This window comes from Neolamprologus multifasciatus, chromosome 19, assembly GCF_963576455.1.
Source record: "Neolamprologus multifasciatus chromosome 19, fNeoMul1.2, whole genome shotgun sequence".
NCBI classification, from domain to species: Eukaryota; Metazoa; Chordata; class Actinopteri; order Cichliformes; family Cichlidae; genus Neolamprologus; species Neolamprologus multifasciatus.
In genome coordinates, this window is record NC_140457.1 from 8276388 (window position 1) to 8295953 (window position 19566).

Here is a 19566-nt window from a genome sequence, read left to right on the forward strand (position 1 = left end):
CTTGCTTATCTATTGCTATAAAATCATATGAAAATGCTGATTGCCAGCAAGAATCAGTTTTTTAATTGTCATCTTTTCAAGCTGTTGTAGCGCCACTGTCGCTCTACTCAAGAATTTCTGTGTCTCTGTGCTGAGAAATCATTGTAACGCTGGTAAAAACCTGACACGATCATACCCTTCTTCATTATGCCCGTCTTCTTATTCTTCGTTTGATGTCACATTTGGTGCATGCTGCTGTTTGTGAAAATGACAGTAGTGAGTATGAACTAGGTGTTAATCACTTAATGGTACAAAGCAAAGCTACATAGCATTTATATTGCAATGGCGGTCAACAAGGGGGCAGTTAGATAGTTGTAACTTGGCATCTATCTGGTATTCATAACTTCATCGTGTCCAAGTAAACTTTGTTGTCGTTTTACCATTGCGCTGATGTACAAGTATGCAGTATATAGCATACAGCTAACTTCGAAACCGCAGCCATCGCTGTCCACCTGTCCTGTGCAGTGTTCCTCTCTGCACACTGAGACCACACATGCTTCAGAGGGCCTTGTTGACAGGAAGTGAATAGGGCTTAAGATGTAAATGAAGGGTGTCTGTGATTTTTGGCATGCTTTGCATACTTAAACCACTAAGTGGATGGAACTGGCAGGCAAGATGGCACACTGTGCCATCATGAATGTGAGAGCATTTTCAAGCCACAGTACAGAGCTTTACTGTAAACTGTAGCTGATTCATTTTTATTTTGACTCCAGTGTTGAAGACAGCATTTATAGAACAAGGCATTTATCAGCAGAGCTAATTATTTTACCTGCACTATTCAATTCCCTTGGATTAATTAGCAATTACCTTTTCCGGCTCAGGTATTTTAGAAGCCAAGGAAACTGAAATCGTGTAGCCTGTAACAACCTAGAGTAAGGTTACCTTAAGTGGAGGTCAAATGCTAATCCAGTAAGCTAATATACATTCCAATAACCTCTTAAAAATAAAGCTGAAGTAGCAGAACAGAGTAGAGCCCAACCAGTGTAGGCTTTTTAAGACTATCAGCTGATTTTTTTTTTCAGACACACACATAAACCCATGTCTGATTTTGACAGAATATTTTTTATGTGTTGTTATTGTGTTGTTACAGACAATGTACGTGTACAATAAGAGACACTGACTATATGAATGTTATTAAGTGTTTTTGTAAAAAAAAATAAAACATGTATTTAAAAATGTACTTTGATACCATTTGTTAATGGATAGTAGTAGTAAGTATTAAGGCTTAGATAAAGTAACTACGATAAAGAAAGAAGAAAAACAGCTAAATAGAATAGAAGTCAGTGAAAATGATATAACTGGAAAAAATAGGATTATCTCATATCGGGCTTTAATTTAAAAAATCATCATGCATTCATGAAATAACCCTATTTGCTGACTTTATAGACCATTTTGTCATCTCCCACAGTGCAGAATGGTACTTCAGTGATAAACTGCAGTTTCTTGCTCCTCTAAGACTCCTCTAAATACACACTGTGTCTTACGGAGCTTTACCCCCTGCCCGCTCTGACATTCAACACAGAAAAACAGCACACAAGATGGAATTTACTTGGAATTTCCTGTCATCAAATGCAAGTTATGCTGTTGTTATTGTTATGTGAACAAGATTCTTCCTCTCCTTGTCAAACCCTGTCCTGTCTCAGTTTCGTTCCTACCATCACTGGTCTTAATCACAATAGAAGCTATTTATGGACTCCCACAAGTGCTTTGAATTATCTTTGCCATTAGCAGACATATAAACAGCACAGTCAGATGTCTGGATTGGTTGACTAAGGATGTGGATGCATTTGACCTGACTCACGCAGGTTATTAGGTTGCTCTCCCCACGCAACCTTTCGACAGTTTCCTCTGTGTTCTTGCATATGGTAAAAATCTAGTTAAAAAGTTGCAGTCACAGCCTGGCATTGTGTTGCTTTATCAGTTTCAAGTTAGCATCTTTTAGTTGTTTAGTCTTTAATCTGATATCAAGGAAGTCCATTTGTAAGTGTCTTCATGTTGGCAACACCCCTCGGCAGTTATTTTGGGTTAAGTTGACTGCCCTCCAGGTGGAGAACCAGTTGGTAATTTAAGTGATTGCTGAGACATACAATTGTATCAATAACATCAAAAAGAGATTTAAAAACTTTTTTCCCAGCTAATGTGACTTGCTGGCTTTTACAAGTATGCAAAAAAACACAAAGACTCATCTCAATCTATCAGTCAGTATTCTTTCCATATATGTAAACATACAGATGTATATTAAAAAAGCAAGACAGTAAGGGCTTTGTTTAAAAACTATCAGGGAAATGCAGTATCTTTACATTAGTAACTTAATGTGAAGACATGGCTTTATTCCAACTAGTTATTGCTTAGCTGTCGGACTTGAACCTAGGTGGCTGCTTTTTAGCCATTCAGCACGTGGTCGTCTGCTCACCCACTGAGCTAAATGGTAATGTTAATAGAAAAAGGCCATCTACCCAGGAAGCTAGCAATGATGTGATAACCAACGACGACAGAAAGTAAAGTCAATGTCATTAATCAGTTCAGACAACAGTGCAAAATAAGTTTGCACAATTATTAAAATTCAATTACAATTTTAATCTACCACAATTAAATGATTAAAAAATACTCAAAATGTGTGTCTCGCCAATAAAATTCAAACCAAAAACGAATTAAGTGCTCCCCCAATTACCGCCTGACAACGTGCCTGTCTATCTCAGTCACAGCTCTTCCCTGTGAAGCTTGACATTTTCTGGATCTGGAAGAGTAACACTATGCTTAATACAACAGATAACAGACCATCAAAAGAAAAGTCAAATGTCTAGCAAGCCAGCAGGCGATGAGGTTGTCCCTGAAAACACATCAAGGTCTGTTAATTGGAAATCAAGAACACAACATAGGCCGAGTGCTGTAAAGTTCTGTCTGATTTCCAAAGGAACACAACTAACTTCAACTTCTTGAAAACATAACATAAACAGCAGCATGATGAATGCATGAAGGCCGAGCAGTGGTTGCTAATATAAATCATCTAACATCAACTGAGACGTACATAAAAGTATGTCTGAGCAGCATGTGAGCATCTAGTGCACAAGCACATTACAAACACATTGCATGTGAGTAAAAACAGGTGTCCAGTAAACATAATGACTAATGCACCCTTCAGAAAAATGCTGCTGCACATCAGTCTCGGAAAGGTTATAATGCCATTTCTAAAGTCTATCATTCTACAGTGAGAAAGATTATTCACAAGTGGAAAACATTCAAGACACTGGACAACCCCAGGCTCAGCTTCTTGTTTTGCTTAGAGAAACTGCATAAAGCTGACTCAGACTGTACAGGTATCAGTTAGTTGAATGTTAAAGTTCATGGAAGCACACTGAACAACACTGAACAAGCATGTGTTGTTTGGAAGGGAGAAAGCGTCTTTTCTCTAAAAAGAACATGGCAGGTTTAGGTTCGCAAAGTTCCATCTGAACAGACCTGAAAATATCTTAGAATTGAAAAAGGTACTTTTTTTTTTACTGTGACTGTTAGGACTGGGCCATATTATGCCGTTCACGGTAATACCGGTATAATGTTGGGCAACAATAAGAAAATGAAATATCGTGATAGAGTGTGGGTAAAAAGTGCATGCGCAGTGCCTTTGTTTTCATACGCACATGGCGGAAAAAGCATGGCGGAGAATGAGAAGGGTGAAAGCGGATCATTGAATGAAACGGATGAACCAGAATTGGTTTGTAAAAATGCTGCAACTTCAGTGGTGTGGAACTGGTTTAGCTTTCGTCCGTCAGATACACAACAAAGCACTATTTTTGGTAGAGCGTGCTAGCGGGCCGTCGTTATTACCGTGTTTTTTGGAAAATACACTTAAAATCAATCCTTTGATTTTTCTGAAAATCAAGAGTGCCCCTTATAATCCTGTGTGCCTTATGTATGAATTCTGGTTGTGTTTACTGACCTCGAAACAATTTTCTGTGGTACACGGCGCTCGAAAAGCTGTCAAATGTTTTAGTACGACTTTGCTAAGCTACGAACCCGCACCGCTTGATGGATTGTCGGAGCATTACGGCTATCGTAAGAAGTAGCCTCGCGGAGTGATATGTACTGTGCTTCAACATAATATTACAGTATTGTGAGTGTATAACCTCTTTTTAAGTTTTGTGGATATTATACATGGTTATGCTGAGGATATGTCAGCCAATTTCCACTGGAAATTACTTTTGGTTTAACTGTCAGCAAGGAATTTGCATTTGCACTGTTCATTTTTTATATAACTTAAATGCACATAAAAAACAGCTGCTTGTTTAAGTGAAAATGCATTGATTTTTTTTTTGCACTAATAAAGTTGTGGAATTGTAAAGTATTTTGTCTAGTGTCAATTATATCGTCAGTTATATCGTTATCGCAAATTTTCAAATGTATATCGTGATAAATATTTTTGGTCATATCGCCCTGCTTTAGTGACTGTAGTAGTAGAAACTGTTTCCTCTCTGTGTCCCCAGTCAGCCGTGTCCCCATGGCTGTTTCTCCCCCGGCCTAAGTGTCGAGTCCTCGTCTCCATATTTGTTGTGGTTGATGTTTTATTTTGATAGTCCCATGTTCTGTGTTTAGGGTATTTAGTTTTGCTTCCTCCCTGTCTCGTTAATCAGATTAGTTCCAGCTGTGTTTCCCTCCTGTTGCACATTCCCTCATTACCTTCTGTGTATATATTGTGTTAGTTTCCCTTTGTTTGGTCGTCTGTTTGTCATGTGTCAAGCTCAGGTCCCCCCATGTTAGTTTTGTGTTTGTTTTCTCCTGCCTTTCGTTTTTATTTTTGTTTTTTGCTTCCCAGTTTCTAATAAACAGCTCACTCTTTGTGGAAATCAAGTTTTGTTCTTGCGTGTCTGCTTTTGGGTCCACACTTCAAACTTCACATGGTCTTGACAGAGCACAGACATTGACACAAACAAAATATTTAGCTAAATATAAGAGATAAACAGGTGAAATGCTAGTGAAAAGGAAGTTAACGTACATGAAGGTATTAAGCTGACAGTCATGGTTATAACGATGAATGGTATTTAAGAAACGGTGATCGTTTGTTTAAAAGGAGTTGGGCTGAATTGAGTTGGGATCTGACCCTCTTTGTGACCTGTTGTGGTGACGAACATAAGTTAGATCTGCAAAAGCACTACATATCTACTGAACTTATTCTGTTTCATTCAGGAATTTGCAGCAGTTTCACTGTTGTTGCACTAAAACTCGGCTGCCTATCGTCTCGGCTAGCAGTAACTGTCAGGTTGCTGTTTTGGTTGGTGCTCTGTCATACTTGGCACACTTTAAGTTTAGCCAAAAGCTCTAACTCGTTTACCTGCACTAAAGTCTGTGTCTGTGCTGTGGTGTAACTGGAACCAGTTATTTCATCTCCAGCACAGTAGTTTAAAAACAAACCAGCATTAATAGCTCCACAAGGGGACGAGCCAGTGAAATGATGTCGGGCTGGCACGTCAAACCCTCTATCAGGACAGTAATCTATTTCACAAGGCTGTGAAACCTGCTGCTGAAGTTCAGTTAGGGTCTGTCCAGTTTTATCTTTGCACCTGAAGAGGTTGGACACACAGCTTCGCATTTAAACAACAGAAAGAACAAGGATCTTTTGAGCGATCACTCTCCAATCTCTAGGAAAGTTGAGGTGTAAACAGGAACAAGCATTGGGAAACACCCAAGCCTCAGTGGCAGGGCCCAGGCCGCATCATTAGTACTGACATTAAGCTAAACACTGAGCCTGTGTCTTTTCCCCACGCCTGCCAATCACTTCCATGACTCACAGTAGATTAAATGGACGCCCGTTGGCTGACCAACCAACCGCCGTTCTCATAAGTGGACCCAGTGTTTTATTTTAACTGAGATGCAGTTTTTTCCCTCGCCCTTTTCGTACAGGGTGTGGAACACAGGGAAGGAAACCCACACGTTGCTCAAACCTTGGCTCGCCTACACCATTAGAATAAGTGCGAGGCTTAAGTTCGTTTATAATTCATCTCGAAAAATATAGTGTAAAGATATCCTTTTTCCTTGCTATTGGCAGAGTCAGGAGCACACAGGATACCCACACCTTTGATCCAAGCTCGCGTGTCAGAGGCCCCTCTGTCATTTTACCATTACTAGCTGGTTTCTTTCCAAGAAGACACAAAATTTGTTTTGCCTATAAATTTTGATTCATGTGAGCTCTATCATTTTTAGATGTTCATTACATTCAGACAGATCTAAATACCATTGGTTTCCATGGCCCTGAGCACGTGCAGAAGGACATTTCTGTGCCAAACCAAAATTTACCGGACCTGCTACAGCTGAGTGGTTTTGGGCTCTTTCTGTCACTCCAACACATTCCTCCTTCACCGGCAGATATCTGTCGCCATCGCAGTTCTCTGCTCGCCGTCGCCATCCGTTCCTGTGGATTTGAAGTGTCACATTCAATTAACAAAGGCCTCTGGTGTCTGCTGAAGAGTACAGTCAATGGTCTTTTTCAGATTTAAAATGCTGATGTCATTGGAGGCGTATGAGCAAGAACTGGTGACATTTAGGGAAGTCCAACCAAATCCAGTTTTATTTATAGGACCAAAACAGCACAGCAAAGCAATGAAAATGACAAGAAACAAAAGCCAAGAAGACACCACTCTCATTCTGAGTTAAAAGGCAAGGAGCAAAAAATGAGGGGATCATCTGTGGCTGAAAAAACTCCATTACCTTTTGTTTTGAGTGAAGCTTCAGGGACTGCAAGGAGCAGCTGGTCCACTGACCTCACCGACCTCAATGGGGACTTTTGCAGCAGCTTACATATGTAAGTTGGTGCTGATCTATTAAAAGTTTTAAAAACAAATAATAAAACTTAAAATGGGCCCTAAAATTAATGGGAAACCAGTGGCAGGAAGCCACGATGGAGTAAATGTGCTCATGTTTGTGTGTACCTGTTAAAAGATGAGCATAACTGTGAGCATTACTGAGGTTCGTTACTGCTGATATTATATGCAGCTGCAAAGGGCCCAGGTCCAAGAGAGGCGCAACACAACCACATCTGGAAGTGAACACAATAACCTCAGTTTACTAAAATTTAAAAAGTTCCAGTTCACTTTGCTGTTCTGCACTGGGTACCAAGCCCCAAGTGCAGATAGAAGTGTGATCTTGTTCCTTCCAGAGCTCCTTATAAAGGAAAAGTGAGAGCACGTCAGTGGGACAGGACAGGCTGGGCTAAGTTACAGTTTTCTTTAAAAATGAAAAAGTATTGTTCACAGGTTTGTGCCACTTGTTTCTAGACTTCAAAGTGGACCTATTTTGGTCATTCAGAAATATATTTTTATGGCTAGACTCTACTAGAGCAACTTTGCATGATTTACAGTTCAAGATACAGCTGTAATTTATCTTATACTTGGCCCTTCAGTTCACTCGATAAAGCTGTTTTAGCTTTATGTGAATGATGGCCTTCATATTGATCAGATGAAGAAACTATTTGGAGATATTATTGCGCACTGTCCACCACTATCATGTGTTTTGAAAGAATATATTCAATGCCAAGGAGCTTTCTTTTACTTTAATTTGTCACCTGTGTTTATGTATTTGTGTGCCTTCAACTTTTAGAGAAAGGAGTCAAGCACAACTTGAAAAGTATAAACATGGCATTAGTAATAGATATTTAATGGCTCATTTACATGGTCGTACTTTTATTTTGTGACTTTAGCTTGAATTATTTGCGAAAACTGTGCTAATAATGTGGGTGTCTTTGCAGTGTGTTGGCTGGCTATAATGGCACCATCTTTGCATACGGCCAGACGGGAAGCGGGAAGACCTTTACCATCACAGGAGGGGCTGAGCGTTACAGTGATCGTGGGATTATTCCTCGCACCCTTTCCTACCTATATGAACGGTTCAGCCAGGTCAGCAAACTGTTGTTCATTTGCCTGTTTTTCAGTTGATTATGTACAGAACATAACAATCATCTTTTTACCCATTATTATTATTATTAGCTTCAGAAAAATGTCAAAAATATGTAAATCTTTTATGTGATTTATTGGTGCTCCACAGGACAGCAGCATGGTTTATACCACACATATCTCTTATCTGGAGATCTACAATGAGTTGGGATACGACCTTCTGGATTCCCGACATGAAGCATCTCGACTGGAAGACCTACCGTCAGTGCCCATTTTCTTATTTTTAAGCGGTTGCACATGTCAACAACTAGGGTCATATGGTGTATATTTTAACTTTAATTTAGCCACCTCAGCCTGGCTCACAGTTATTGTGTGGTGAAATATGGAGACTCTAGTGTTTAGCAGCCCACTATGAACTGCCAGCTGACATAATGAGGCTGTGGGACCGCAATGGATGTGGTCAACCTGGTGGCAGACTGCAGGAGAGCAAAAGAGTCATGTGGATAAATAGTTTTTCAAAGCTGGTCATTGCAGCCGGTCTTTTTTTGTCCATCTGCCACTTGTTTGCAGTATTTTATGGGCTCTTTTGTTGCTTTACTCAGAACCTTTTTCTTGTTTGCTCGTTCCTTTCCATCGTGATCCTCTTTTTTACTTTTCCTCCATCTTTCTTTGCAATCATAATTTCCATCTGTCTAGACGCTGGTCTGTGCATTTAATTTTTTGCCTATTGTGTTTGTGTCACACACAATATTTATATTCATTCACTTTATTTTACCTTTAGTGGGACCTTCTGAGGTATTGCCATTGAACCCATGATAGGACTTATCAGTAGTTGTGACAATATTGTACCTGGCTCATTCCATGTAAATTGAAGCACATAGTCAGGGGACTAGGTCTGCGACCCAGTATTCTCGCTTTAGTTTGTATCTTCTCTCCTCTGTGTCCCCCTCTCGCTCCCTCTCTCTGTCTCTTGTGTCAAGCTTGCATGTCCCAGTTCATGTCTCTCCATGTTTCCTCTTTTATTTTGAAAGTCTTCTGTTTCCATGTTCAGTGTGTTTAGTTTTGCTTCCCCTCTGGCATCTTGTTCATTTGTGTCAGAGTTGTCTCCCCAGGTGTGTCCACTTCCCTCATTATCCTTCTGTGTATCTAAGTCCTCTGTCTTCCTCTGTTCATTGTTGGGTCGTCTGTTTACTTCATGTCAATTCTTGTCAGTTTACAGAGTCTTACTTTCTACTGTTCATGTTCATGTTCATGTCAGGTTTAGTTTACTTCACGTCCACATTTCACATGTTCCTGTTCAGTTTCATGTTCTCGTTGTCATAGCTGTTTATAACAGTCTTTCTATGACATTTGGTATGATGGGATATATCCTAGATTCAGTAGAAAATTGTACCAATTAAGTGTCCATGACAGTTACAAAAGTGGGCATTGGTACCTTGGGTGCTTTCTATGTTTTTACTGAAGAAACTAAAATGGGAATTTAAATGGGAATGACGGTACAATCAAAGTACGGAGACGGAAAGAAACAACTCGTGATCCAAAGCATTCCATATCATCTACCACACATGGTGGAGGCAATATTATGGCACTGGCATGCCAATGCAGCGGAGTGTTTATTGATGATGTGATTGCTGATAGAAGTAGCAGGATGGATTCTGAAGTGTACAGGTCTATGCTCTTCTCAGATTTAGCCAAATGTTGCAATCTGATTGGATAGTGAAAATGGATAATGGTCCAAAGCAAAGTAGAGAAGCTACCCAAGAATTTCTCAAGGCAAAGAAATGTGATGCTATTCAAAGGCCAAGACAAAAATGGTAAATGGCCTGCATTTGTATAGCACTTTTCTAGTCCTTAAGGACCCCAAAGCGCTTTACACTACATTCAGTCATTCACCCATTCACACTCACATTCACACACTGGCGATGGCAAGCTACATTGTAGCCACAGCTGCCCTGGGGCGCACTGACAGAGGCGAGGCTGCAGGACACAGGCGCCACCGGGCCCTCTGACCACCACCAGTAGGCAAACATGGGGTTAGTATCTTGCCCAAGGATATTTGGCATGCAGCCAGGAGGCAACCGACCTTCTGATTAGTGGCTGACCTGCTCTGCCACCTGAGCTACAGGTGTTAACCCAGTAGAGCATGCTTTTCAGTTATTCGTTTAAAACCCGAATGCAGAAAGATGCACATACAACAGGTTACTGAGGATGGCTGCAGTAAAGGTTCAGCAGAGCAGCTGATTTTACAGGGTTTATGTATGTAACTTACATTTTACTTTAAATTACATTTAATGCAACTTACGGCAAAACTGTTATTTTTTGCTACCTTAGACTTAAAACAGTCGGTCTTGTGCTTTTGCAACTTAAAATCTAGAAGAATCAAGGCAAATGTGTTCCTACATGTTCCCTTTTTCTCAGAAAAGTAATTAGGTTATACCCATGTAGAGGCAAAAATAGACTTTTACTGTCACCTCTGTTTCTGAGAGTGTTATCCAGTATTTTCATGTACTTGCTCGATTTAGGTTTCTCCTCTCCATTCACATAGAATCCAGCTCAAGGTTTAGATACCCACAAATCACAGTCTTCTGGAAATAGACAGTGCCCGTCGTTAACTGTGCTCTGGCCACACTTGCTGATTCAAGGAGAAGCTGTGGCACTGACTGATGTCTCTCTTTCACTGCCTACAGTACCCCATTCTCTTCTTTATTTATTATTTTCATCACATACTCAGTTTTCCGCCCTCTCGATGCCAGAAGTCTGCAAATTACCTTAATCCATTCTCGGTTTTTGTAAAAATACAATAAACATTTATATTTCGGGTTGGCGTGGCTGTTTAGGAAAACAACCCTGCCAGGCCACAGCTTTTAATCACATTAAGATTAATTCTGTTTTATCAAACCATCTCAATTGCCTACACATGTTAGTATAATTGTCTGCATGTGTTCGCGTATCATTCCACCCTCTTTGACATGTCACTCTAGTAGCCATACTGTCACAGCCCCTGTGGTGGGATGGAAATAATGTGGTGAGATCACAGGGGTTCCTTAAGTGCACCGTATTTCAAAGGGTGCCTGATGTGGGCAAGAACGAATCACCTGTTTGTTTTTAAAAGCAAGCCCTGTCTGTTATCAAATCATGAACTCCCAGATAGATAAAGCACAAAGTGGGTCGCAGCCCACACTGACATGCATGTGTGGTTTGTTTGGATTCGGAGCTGAGCGACGCCTGGTAAAGAGAGGGAAATGGATGACATAACTCGGATAATTCTTTTTTTGTAATTGCTTTGCTTGGAATGATTGGGGTTTTGTCTGATTTCTGGTCATTTGTCTTTGATAATTCCCCCCAATAAAGATTCTTTTTCTGTTTTTTCAGAAAAGTAATGATTATGGAGGATCAAGACCAAAACATCCATCTGAGGAACCTGTCCCTGCAGCAGTCAGTGAATGAGGAGGAGGCTCTAAATCTACTCTTCCTTGGTGACACCAATCGTATGATCGCTGAAGTAAGAGCAAAAAGGGAAATAAAGGCTTCTGCTTTTTAATTTACATGCTATGAAAGCAGTGTTAAGAATTAGGATTGTAGGCAGCATACAAAAATATCGCTAACCACTACCGGGGTAAGCAGCATAAAAGGCATTTTTTGTCCACAAATGCAATATGCCTTCTAAAAGGTACCTTAAGACCCATCTAAAATATTATTTTGGTCCCACGTGGTCCTTTTTACCGTGTTTTTTCCCAGTAAAACCAAGCATTCTCTCTGTAATTTATGTTTATGTTGTGGTGTTGTTTTTTTCCACACTCAGACGCCCAGACTCCCCACGCTGATGAGACATGCGGTGGGTCAGCTTTTGCTTTGCAACCTGAGCTTCGGAGCAAAAGGCTGATCTCACCTCGTTTGCTCGTGTCGGTAGTTTGTAAGTAAATAGCAGACAGTAAAAGTGAACAGGATAATCAGGTTTCAAACAGGCAGGCTCTTTAGTCTTAATGAGAATGTTGAAGTCTTTTTTTTTGTGTGCGGCTGTGATGCTATCATGAAACAAGTAAAAAAAAAATAGTGGATGTTTCAGGATCTAAGATTGAGTTTCTGGAACTTTTTAATATGTTTAGTAGGTAGTGTTTCATATGAGTATCACAAAATGTGGGAAAATATGAAATATTGGACATGTTTTATTTTAATCAATATAAAACTGAAGTTTAAATGATACAGCACCATTTTACATGATGTACAACACAAGAAAATCTATTAATATATAATGTCTTTATTAATTGAACAGAATCAATACACAATATGTTTTTCTGTTGTTTCCAGTTTGCTTATTCTCAATTCTTTTGCTGAGATAAAAAATAAAAGGAGAGCTTGTCTGGACACAAACACACTGTTGCTAGTTGACTTATATCTTTTTTTTAATATATATTTTTATTGAGAGACAAGTGTACTTTAGTTTACAATGACAATACAATCTGTTCCCCTCACTTATTTTTTAGTTTTTCTTACATGAACAGATATGATAATACACACACACACACACACACAGGCACAGGCACACCCACACACACACTTAAATAAAATTGAAAAAACAAACAAACAAACCCCAAAACACACACACACAAAAAAAGGGGGGGGGGGGTGGATATGATATTAATCAGCTGGTAGAGCGTTTAATGACTTGCAATAGTTTACGGGGCCCCAGATACAATAAAATTCTCTGTATTTGCCCTTCGCCACAAGGCCTATCTTTTGCAATTTAAGAAATGACATCCCATCTCTAAACCAAAAAGAAACTGAAGGTGGCTTTGAAGATTTCCAAAGGAGTAAGATGCAACGTCTAGCCAAAAGTGATGTAAAGGCTAATATTTTGAAGTGTGTAGGGTTGGTTAGACCAGTGTTGACTGGAAGCCCAAAAACAGCTAGAAAAGGGTCCATGCAGATTTAGGTCCCAAGAGCCTTGGAAAGAATAACTGAATACTGACTCCAGAAGCCATGGAGTCTTGGGCACAGAAAGAACATATGGTCTAGGTCACATGGGCTAGACAGGAATTGTAACACAAACATGTGAGACAGAGAGAGCAGCACCAAAGGCATTTAAAAACCACGAAACAAGCAAAAGGTTCTGCAATAGGGACATTAAGGATTCAGCGGAATTAAAAATATGAGGGAAGAAAAAAAACTAGAAACAATAAAAATGCAATTCAATACAGCACCTGCTCGATTATGACAAGAACAAGTCCGTTTGGCAACAGACGAGGTTAAACATAAGAGTCTAGTAATGAGATGGACAGAATACTTGGTCACAGGTGAGACTAATTCAGCAGAGGTTATATTAATGGCGGTGGGACAATCACAAAGAGTGGAAAATAACTCTGTATGTGATGATATCTTTCCATGACCCCCTCAGTGTCAGATCCCGGACCCTGAACAATATTACATTTGTTTTGCATGTGTTTGGTTGACACGCTTCCTATGTCGATTGCTGTGAAACCTTCAGGGATATTTCAGTGCAAACACATTCTCAGAAGTTTCATTATAAAACTTTTAAAGGGTTGCGATGTGCAGCAGGGGAGACCCCACTGCTGTCCACCCACATTCAGACTTTTGTTGACTCGTCCTCTTTGGGACTTCATCACAGGAAGGTTACTCTTGAGCCTGAAGCAAACAAAGAACCCTCCACATGGTCAAATGGTCTCTGCCAGAATCAGCACTCAAGTACTTGCTCCATGCAGACCCTCCAATAAAGTTAAAAGCAATGCTTTCTTTCTTCTGTTACTCCCAGCCATGTGGCTAATAGATGACACATCGGATCACATCGTACTCCGCAGGCAGTGAGCTCACTCGGTTTGAGACTTTACAATCCCCTCCACAACTTTATTGAACAGGACTTAAAAAAAAAAACGCACCTTAGCTTCACAAGGAAAGGTTTCCTCTCATTTGCTCTTTTCTGTTTCGGCTTCACATCGATGTCGGACTTAGACCTCTCCTCTTCTCTCAGATTTCCCCTCCAACTTATGGGGGTAAGCTGGGTGCATAGAACCAGAATAGAATCCAATCAGAATCAAAATTACACGTTTGTACACTTTCAAATTTCAGCTTCCCTCTCAGTATTTTGGATCAGCAATCTCTATATATTTAGCAGGTTGTAGCACCACTTTCTGTTGATTCCCTGCGACACTGTGTGTGGTTAGTGTGAGGTTATCATAAGGTCTGCATGTGGTCAATGTAGAACACAGGAGAATAAAGGACATGACTCCATTGAGGACAACTTGTACTTTACTGATGTTACTCCATAGTTTATATGTTTTGAATTGGGATAATTTCCCCTGTGGACACATTGTTTAGAACTATTAATATCCATTGTGTCCCCAGTGTGCCTGCATGCTTATATGCTAAGTTACTCTATGACTTCAGGAACTATGATCCATCTGTTCATCCATCCATCCTATCATCAATCCATTTTCCTCCTGTCGGGAAGGGGGGCTGAAGCCCATTCCAGATGCCACAGGGCAAACGACAGGATATAACCTGAGCATTTATGCTTTCTATATTTAAACATTGATTTAATAATCATCCTTACTTATTTACATCACTGCTCTGTTTTCCACCTCAAGTTTTCCATCTGTCTACATGGTAGGTCCCACAACATATATCCATATCCACAAGACTACAGAGGGAAATAATGGAAAAGGGTTCCTGAAGTAAATTCTCTAATTTAGCATGGACACACTATCTCCAACCTTGACCCGTTATGCAAAACTATTAGAAATGTGATCCCAGCTCAACATATAAGAGCTGCCTCACATTACTTTAGGGATACAATATGGAGAAAAGATAGACGTGTAGAGTGAAGGGAATTTGCACTGAGGAAAGGGATGACAGCAGAGGGTTAAGATAGTGAAAGATCTGTCACTACCTGTCATGACCCTAACAGTCAGGTGTTGGCACTTTTATGCCGAGAGTAAGTCAGAGTCAGAGCAGCTTTTTTAGACTGTCAATGGTGATCTTTTTTAGCAGAGAGAAAAAGTGGCTCATGTCAATATCTTAGATGACTGAGAGTTACAAGATGAGATTACACCTCCTTTCTAATTAAAAGCTGCTTAATAGAACCTGCATCACATGTTCAAACTGCAAGAAGTGCATGCTCAGCGCTATGTCAGTGAATGTCCATTTCCTCTGTTTATTCTGTCAGCAATGTCCTCATCCTCCTCTAGTTAATAAAACGTGTTTGTGCAGAGTGACTCATGCTCTATTTCTGTCTCCTTCTGGTCTCAACCTGCTTTCTGCTGTTCCAGTGGCCTTCTGAAAATCAGCCTCAGCTTTTGTCAAGCCGCTACCATGTGTTCACCGCGCATTGGTTACACATGCTGTGACTTTGATCTATAAATGAGTGGGAAAAAGAAAAAAATAAGAATCAAAGGGAACGTGTTTTTTTGTTGTTGTTTGAATTGGAAAATACCAGAAATGAAGAATGAATTCCCCCCTTTGTTTTTTTGGTTTCACCATGTGTGCCAGTTTATCAGGATTCAGGATTATTACTCTCACACAAACCTGCAACTGCAACATTATTTTAAAATCTGTTCTTATCACTTGACCACTTTTGTCATCCTCAGACTCCCATGAACCAGGCGTCCACTCGTTCCCACTGTATATTCACTGTGCACCTATGCAGGCGTGAACCTGGTTCAGCCACCCTGCGGCGATCCAAGCTCCACCTGGTGGATCTGGCAGGATCGGACCGAGTTAGCAAGACTGGTTTAAATGGGCAGCTGCTCACCGATGCAAAGTATATCAACCTCTCTCTCCATTACCTGGAACAGGTAGGCTTTTTTTTCTTTGTTATATAGTAATACAGATTAGAATTTAAAAAACAAAACAAAACATGTTTAGTGTAAAGATATAATCTACCAGTTGGTTTAATGTTTGCTTTCTTGTTACTGATACCAAACAGAAATTTAGCTCTTTCCCCCAAGGACTTCAGTTGCTTCATTTGTACTACTCCCTGTGTGTTAATAACATTGACTGGATTAAAAAAAGATGGAAATAGCCACTGTGAAATCTCCCACTGATTTGTGAAGGCCCGTTTTGAAGCCCTGGGCTGACTCAAAGACACTGTGCACTCATATACTGAGAGTGGCTGCAGTTTGTTTCCTATGATATCGTGCACACTCCGCCAGGTTGACAGTTTATCCCTGGGGATTTTGCAGAGTACTGCAAAACTAGTAGCAGTTTGGTTAGCAAACTGCATTCATAAACTGAACAGATGCAATGCACAGACACACATATTGAGTTACAGGTAACAAATAAAGGACTAATAAAATCACTAAACTGAAGCATAGACTGCTTGGATGCTCTATACCACAGATAAGCCATTGAAAATGCTCCAAATGGCATCAACTGCACGCACGCACACGCACATGCACGCACGCACACGCACGCGCACACACTGTGAAAAGATGTAGTTTAATGGCCAAACTAATGGATGAAGGCTGGCAGACTGTGTCAGCACACCTATCTCAGTTATTGATGTTAAGCAGTTATAAATAATATTCACTTGCAAGTGTTAAAACCTATCCATAGAGGTCAAAAAAGAGGCCAGGCTTTAAATAGGCTCTTTAATGCTGTAAAGTTGGAAATCTTAACATGAAAGTCTTTTGGAGTCAGCTTCAAGTGGCCATTAGAAAAATTGCAATTTTTGCCACTTCATCAGTGGCTTAATTTTTAAGCTTTTTAAGCCCATTGGTAATAAACCCAACAATGCTGCTCAACACATAACTTTTACCCTTTTTCTGTGTATGTAGTCTTTTAGTCTCTGTCGGGGGGGTGGTAATGGCCCAAATTTGTAGGATTTGGGCGTGGACATTTCCAGTCTACATATTAAAAAGCTAAACTGTTGGCTGAGAATGCCCGATTTTTGTTTTCAAGATTTTTGTTTTGCAGTTCAGTCCCTCGTCGGCTCTTCATACAGAGGCATATCTGATTGGCCAGTAGAATTCTGTTAGCAGCGTACAGATAGAAAGGTCTTATGTAGTGAAGATGTGATTAACACTGTAGAAATAATGCAAAAATAATGGCAGCCTTTAGAATCATGAGCCGTGTGCCGACTTTTCGTGGTATTTCTCAGTCATGTCAACACTTTTCTCTTCCTCAGGTCATCATAGCACTGTCAGAGAAGAATCGTTCCCATATTCCCTACAGAAACTCCATGTTAACGTCTGTTCTGAGGGACAGTCTTGGGGGCAACTGCATGACCACCATGATTGCCACTATGGCAGTTGAGAGAAGGAACCTCGAGGTAAGCATGGTTAGCATGAGGACATGTTCAGACACAAGTCTCTTAGATTCCCTCAAAAAACAATACTTTGTTGTAGTTTTAGGACACTACTTTTGTCGGTGGGCTTTGTAGAGAAAGTGTTGTTACCTTTTTTGAGTCTGTGCATGCATTACTTTGAGGAAATGTACAGTATCACATGATTACTAAATTATGGTGTAATCAGGGGTATTAATTTTCTTTCACTCCTACTGACAGATCAGATCACTGACAGATTTTTCAAACTATTTTCCTCAGGAGTCCATCTCGACGTGTCGCTTCGCACAGCGTGTGGCTGTCATCAAGAACGAGGCGATACTGAACGAAGAACTGGATCCTGCGCTGGTGAGACAATCAGACGCTCGCGCTGCTTCGCCAGGCCCTCGGAATTCTGACGCTGAGCTGCACAATCACACCACAGATCCATGATTTAATGTGCCGTTTTATTTTGGCCAGACCCTCCCTTAAGCTTCCAGACCTTAAATTGATCGGCAAATGAACGGCAGTGAGAATCCAGTTTCTAAACTAAGTGTAACCCACCATGTGCTTAAGTGTCCTTTTTGGGTTTCCAGCACCAAGTTAGTTTTTCCATTGTGACACAGTCGGTCTGAAAGAAGCCGTTTTCCACCCTCAACACGTGGACGCCCGTCCATCTTGTGATATTTAGACTGCTCACACGTCCTGTTTGCAATCTCTCTCTGTCTTGTTTACATGCCTCCAATTCTGTTATGGCATATTCTCTCCCAATAATTCCCAGCCTCTTGAGAAAATATTCAGCTGGTGTATACATATGTCCTTGCACACAGTCATACAAGGAAGCAGAAATTACACATTGCACTGCTGACTGAGTAGTGTTTCCCCAGATGTAGTTATGAGGAGACATTTTTCTTAAAACCAAGAGTGGGTAGTCGGCTGAACATCATTATTTTTATTTGGTATCTATATATTTGGGATTTACTAATAATACTAATTATTATTTTAGCAAGGAATAACCAATACCTCGGGAAGTTTTGAATAAATTCTGGTTAAAACTTGTAGGGGTGTAGAGTGGCAGCCCGTTCTCACTCCCGAGGCATTATATACTGACGATTTGTCAAGTCCCGCGGCGTTCCTGAGGAACGCAAAAGGTGACCGTCTGCGGTCTTATGCTACGCGCCGGTTTATGGATGAAATCCAGTAGAATGACAGTCCCGCGGTAATACACAATCCAGCCATGTATTTCAGCCCTAACCCTAACCTTATTCCTAAAATACATGCTCCGCCGAGGGAAGAGCAATTCCCAGCTTTTTCCGGGGAGATGGACAGTGCCCTTCCTGTCTCTGGCTGGAGACAGGCTCAGAGTTCACTTCTTAACCAGCGCTTTAATGACGTTAGATAGTGTTTTCCAAAGCAATTTAAGTAAAATGAACGTACATGCGTAGATTCATTCCAAACGGTTCTCATTTTTCCGATCTCGTAATGTAGGGACGTGTTGGGTGCTCGGAAGCGTAATATATTGACGATTTGTCACCCTTGTAAAATGTTACGCTTTGGGAGTGAGAACGTGTTGAGAGTGGGGTCATGTTAACAATCCATTGAAATTTGCCTTTCATCCACTGAGGTCTTCAAGGTCAACTTAATGATTTATTGGTTTAAAACTGACAAAAAGCATAATAAGTTAGACACATTTCATATTTGACCCCTGACCTCTCTTTCAAGGTCACTAGATGATCCCAAGGTCAAAATGATGAGTATGCTGTATAGAGCTATTTTCTTACTGTCATTTTTTGTATTGACAACATATGGAAAGGTAAAGACATATGACAATTCAAAATATCACATTACTTTGGATCACTGACCTCTTCAAGGTCAAATAAGGTCAAACTTTCTTAAAATGTCTTTTAAATTGATCCCAAAATATCTTTGAAGAAAGAAGTCAAGTGAAAACGATTGAGCTGCCTACTTAGTTAGAAATACATTGTCGCATAATATTGTATAAAAAGCTTGCAGTTAACAGTGCGGTTAATAGTCATGTCATTATCAGTACAAACGTCTTAAAGGACCCAAGGCAGCTGAGATGCATTTGAGTTTAATCATAAGGTGGTGATACAAACAGAAACAGCGAAGGTGTGGACGGAAACTAAGCAAAAGCCTAAACTGGAAAAAACTAACAAAACGCAGAACTGAAACCTGAACAGAAATGCAGGGAGACGCGGGGAGATGACACAGAATGATGCAGGAAAAAACACAGACAAATCAGCAACGAGCACACAAGGAGACACACTATAAATCAGGGGTCCCCAATCCCAGTCCACGAGGGCCGGTGTCCCTGCAGATTTTAGATGTGTCCTTGATGCATCACAGCTGATT

General features: G+C 40.4%; 1 protein-coding gene across 5 annotated transcripts in view; it reads left to right on the forward strand.

Annotated features, from left to right (window-relative positions):
• Positions 1-19566, forward strand: part of kif6 (kinesin family member 6) — an 86757-nt gene that overhangs the window by 11259 nt on the left and 55932 nt on the right. For all 5 annotated transcript variants that reach the window (XR_014871159.1, XM_085143206.1, XM_085143204.1 and 2 more), the window contains exons 4-9: positions 7775-7922; positions 8071-8180; positions 11292-11421; positions 15521-15727; positions 17059-17202; positions 17476-17562. Coding sequence is in view for 4 of the 5 variants with exons in the window: in XM_085143206.1 (XP_084999332.1) it covers positions 7775-7922; positions 8071-8180; positions 11292-11421; positions 15521-15727; positions 17059-17202; positions 17476-17562 (826 nt within the window). In the remaining variant the exon portion in view is untranslated. The remainder of the gene's footprint in view (positions 1-7774; positions 7923-8070; positions 8181-11291; positions 11422-15520; positions 15728-17058; positions 17203-17475; positions 17563-19566) is intronic.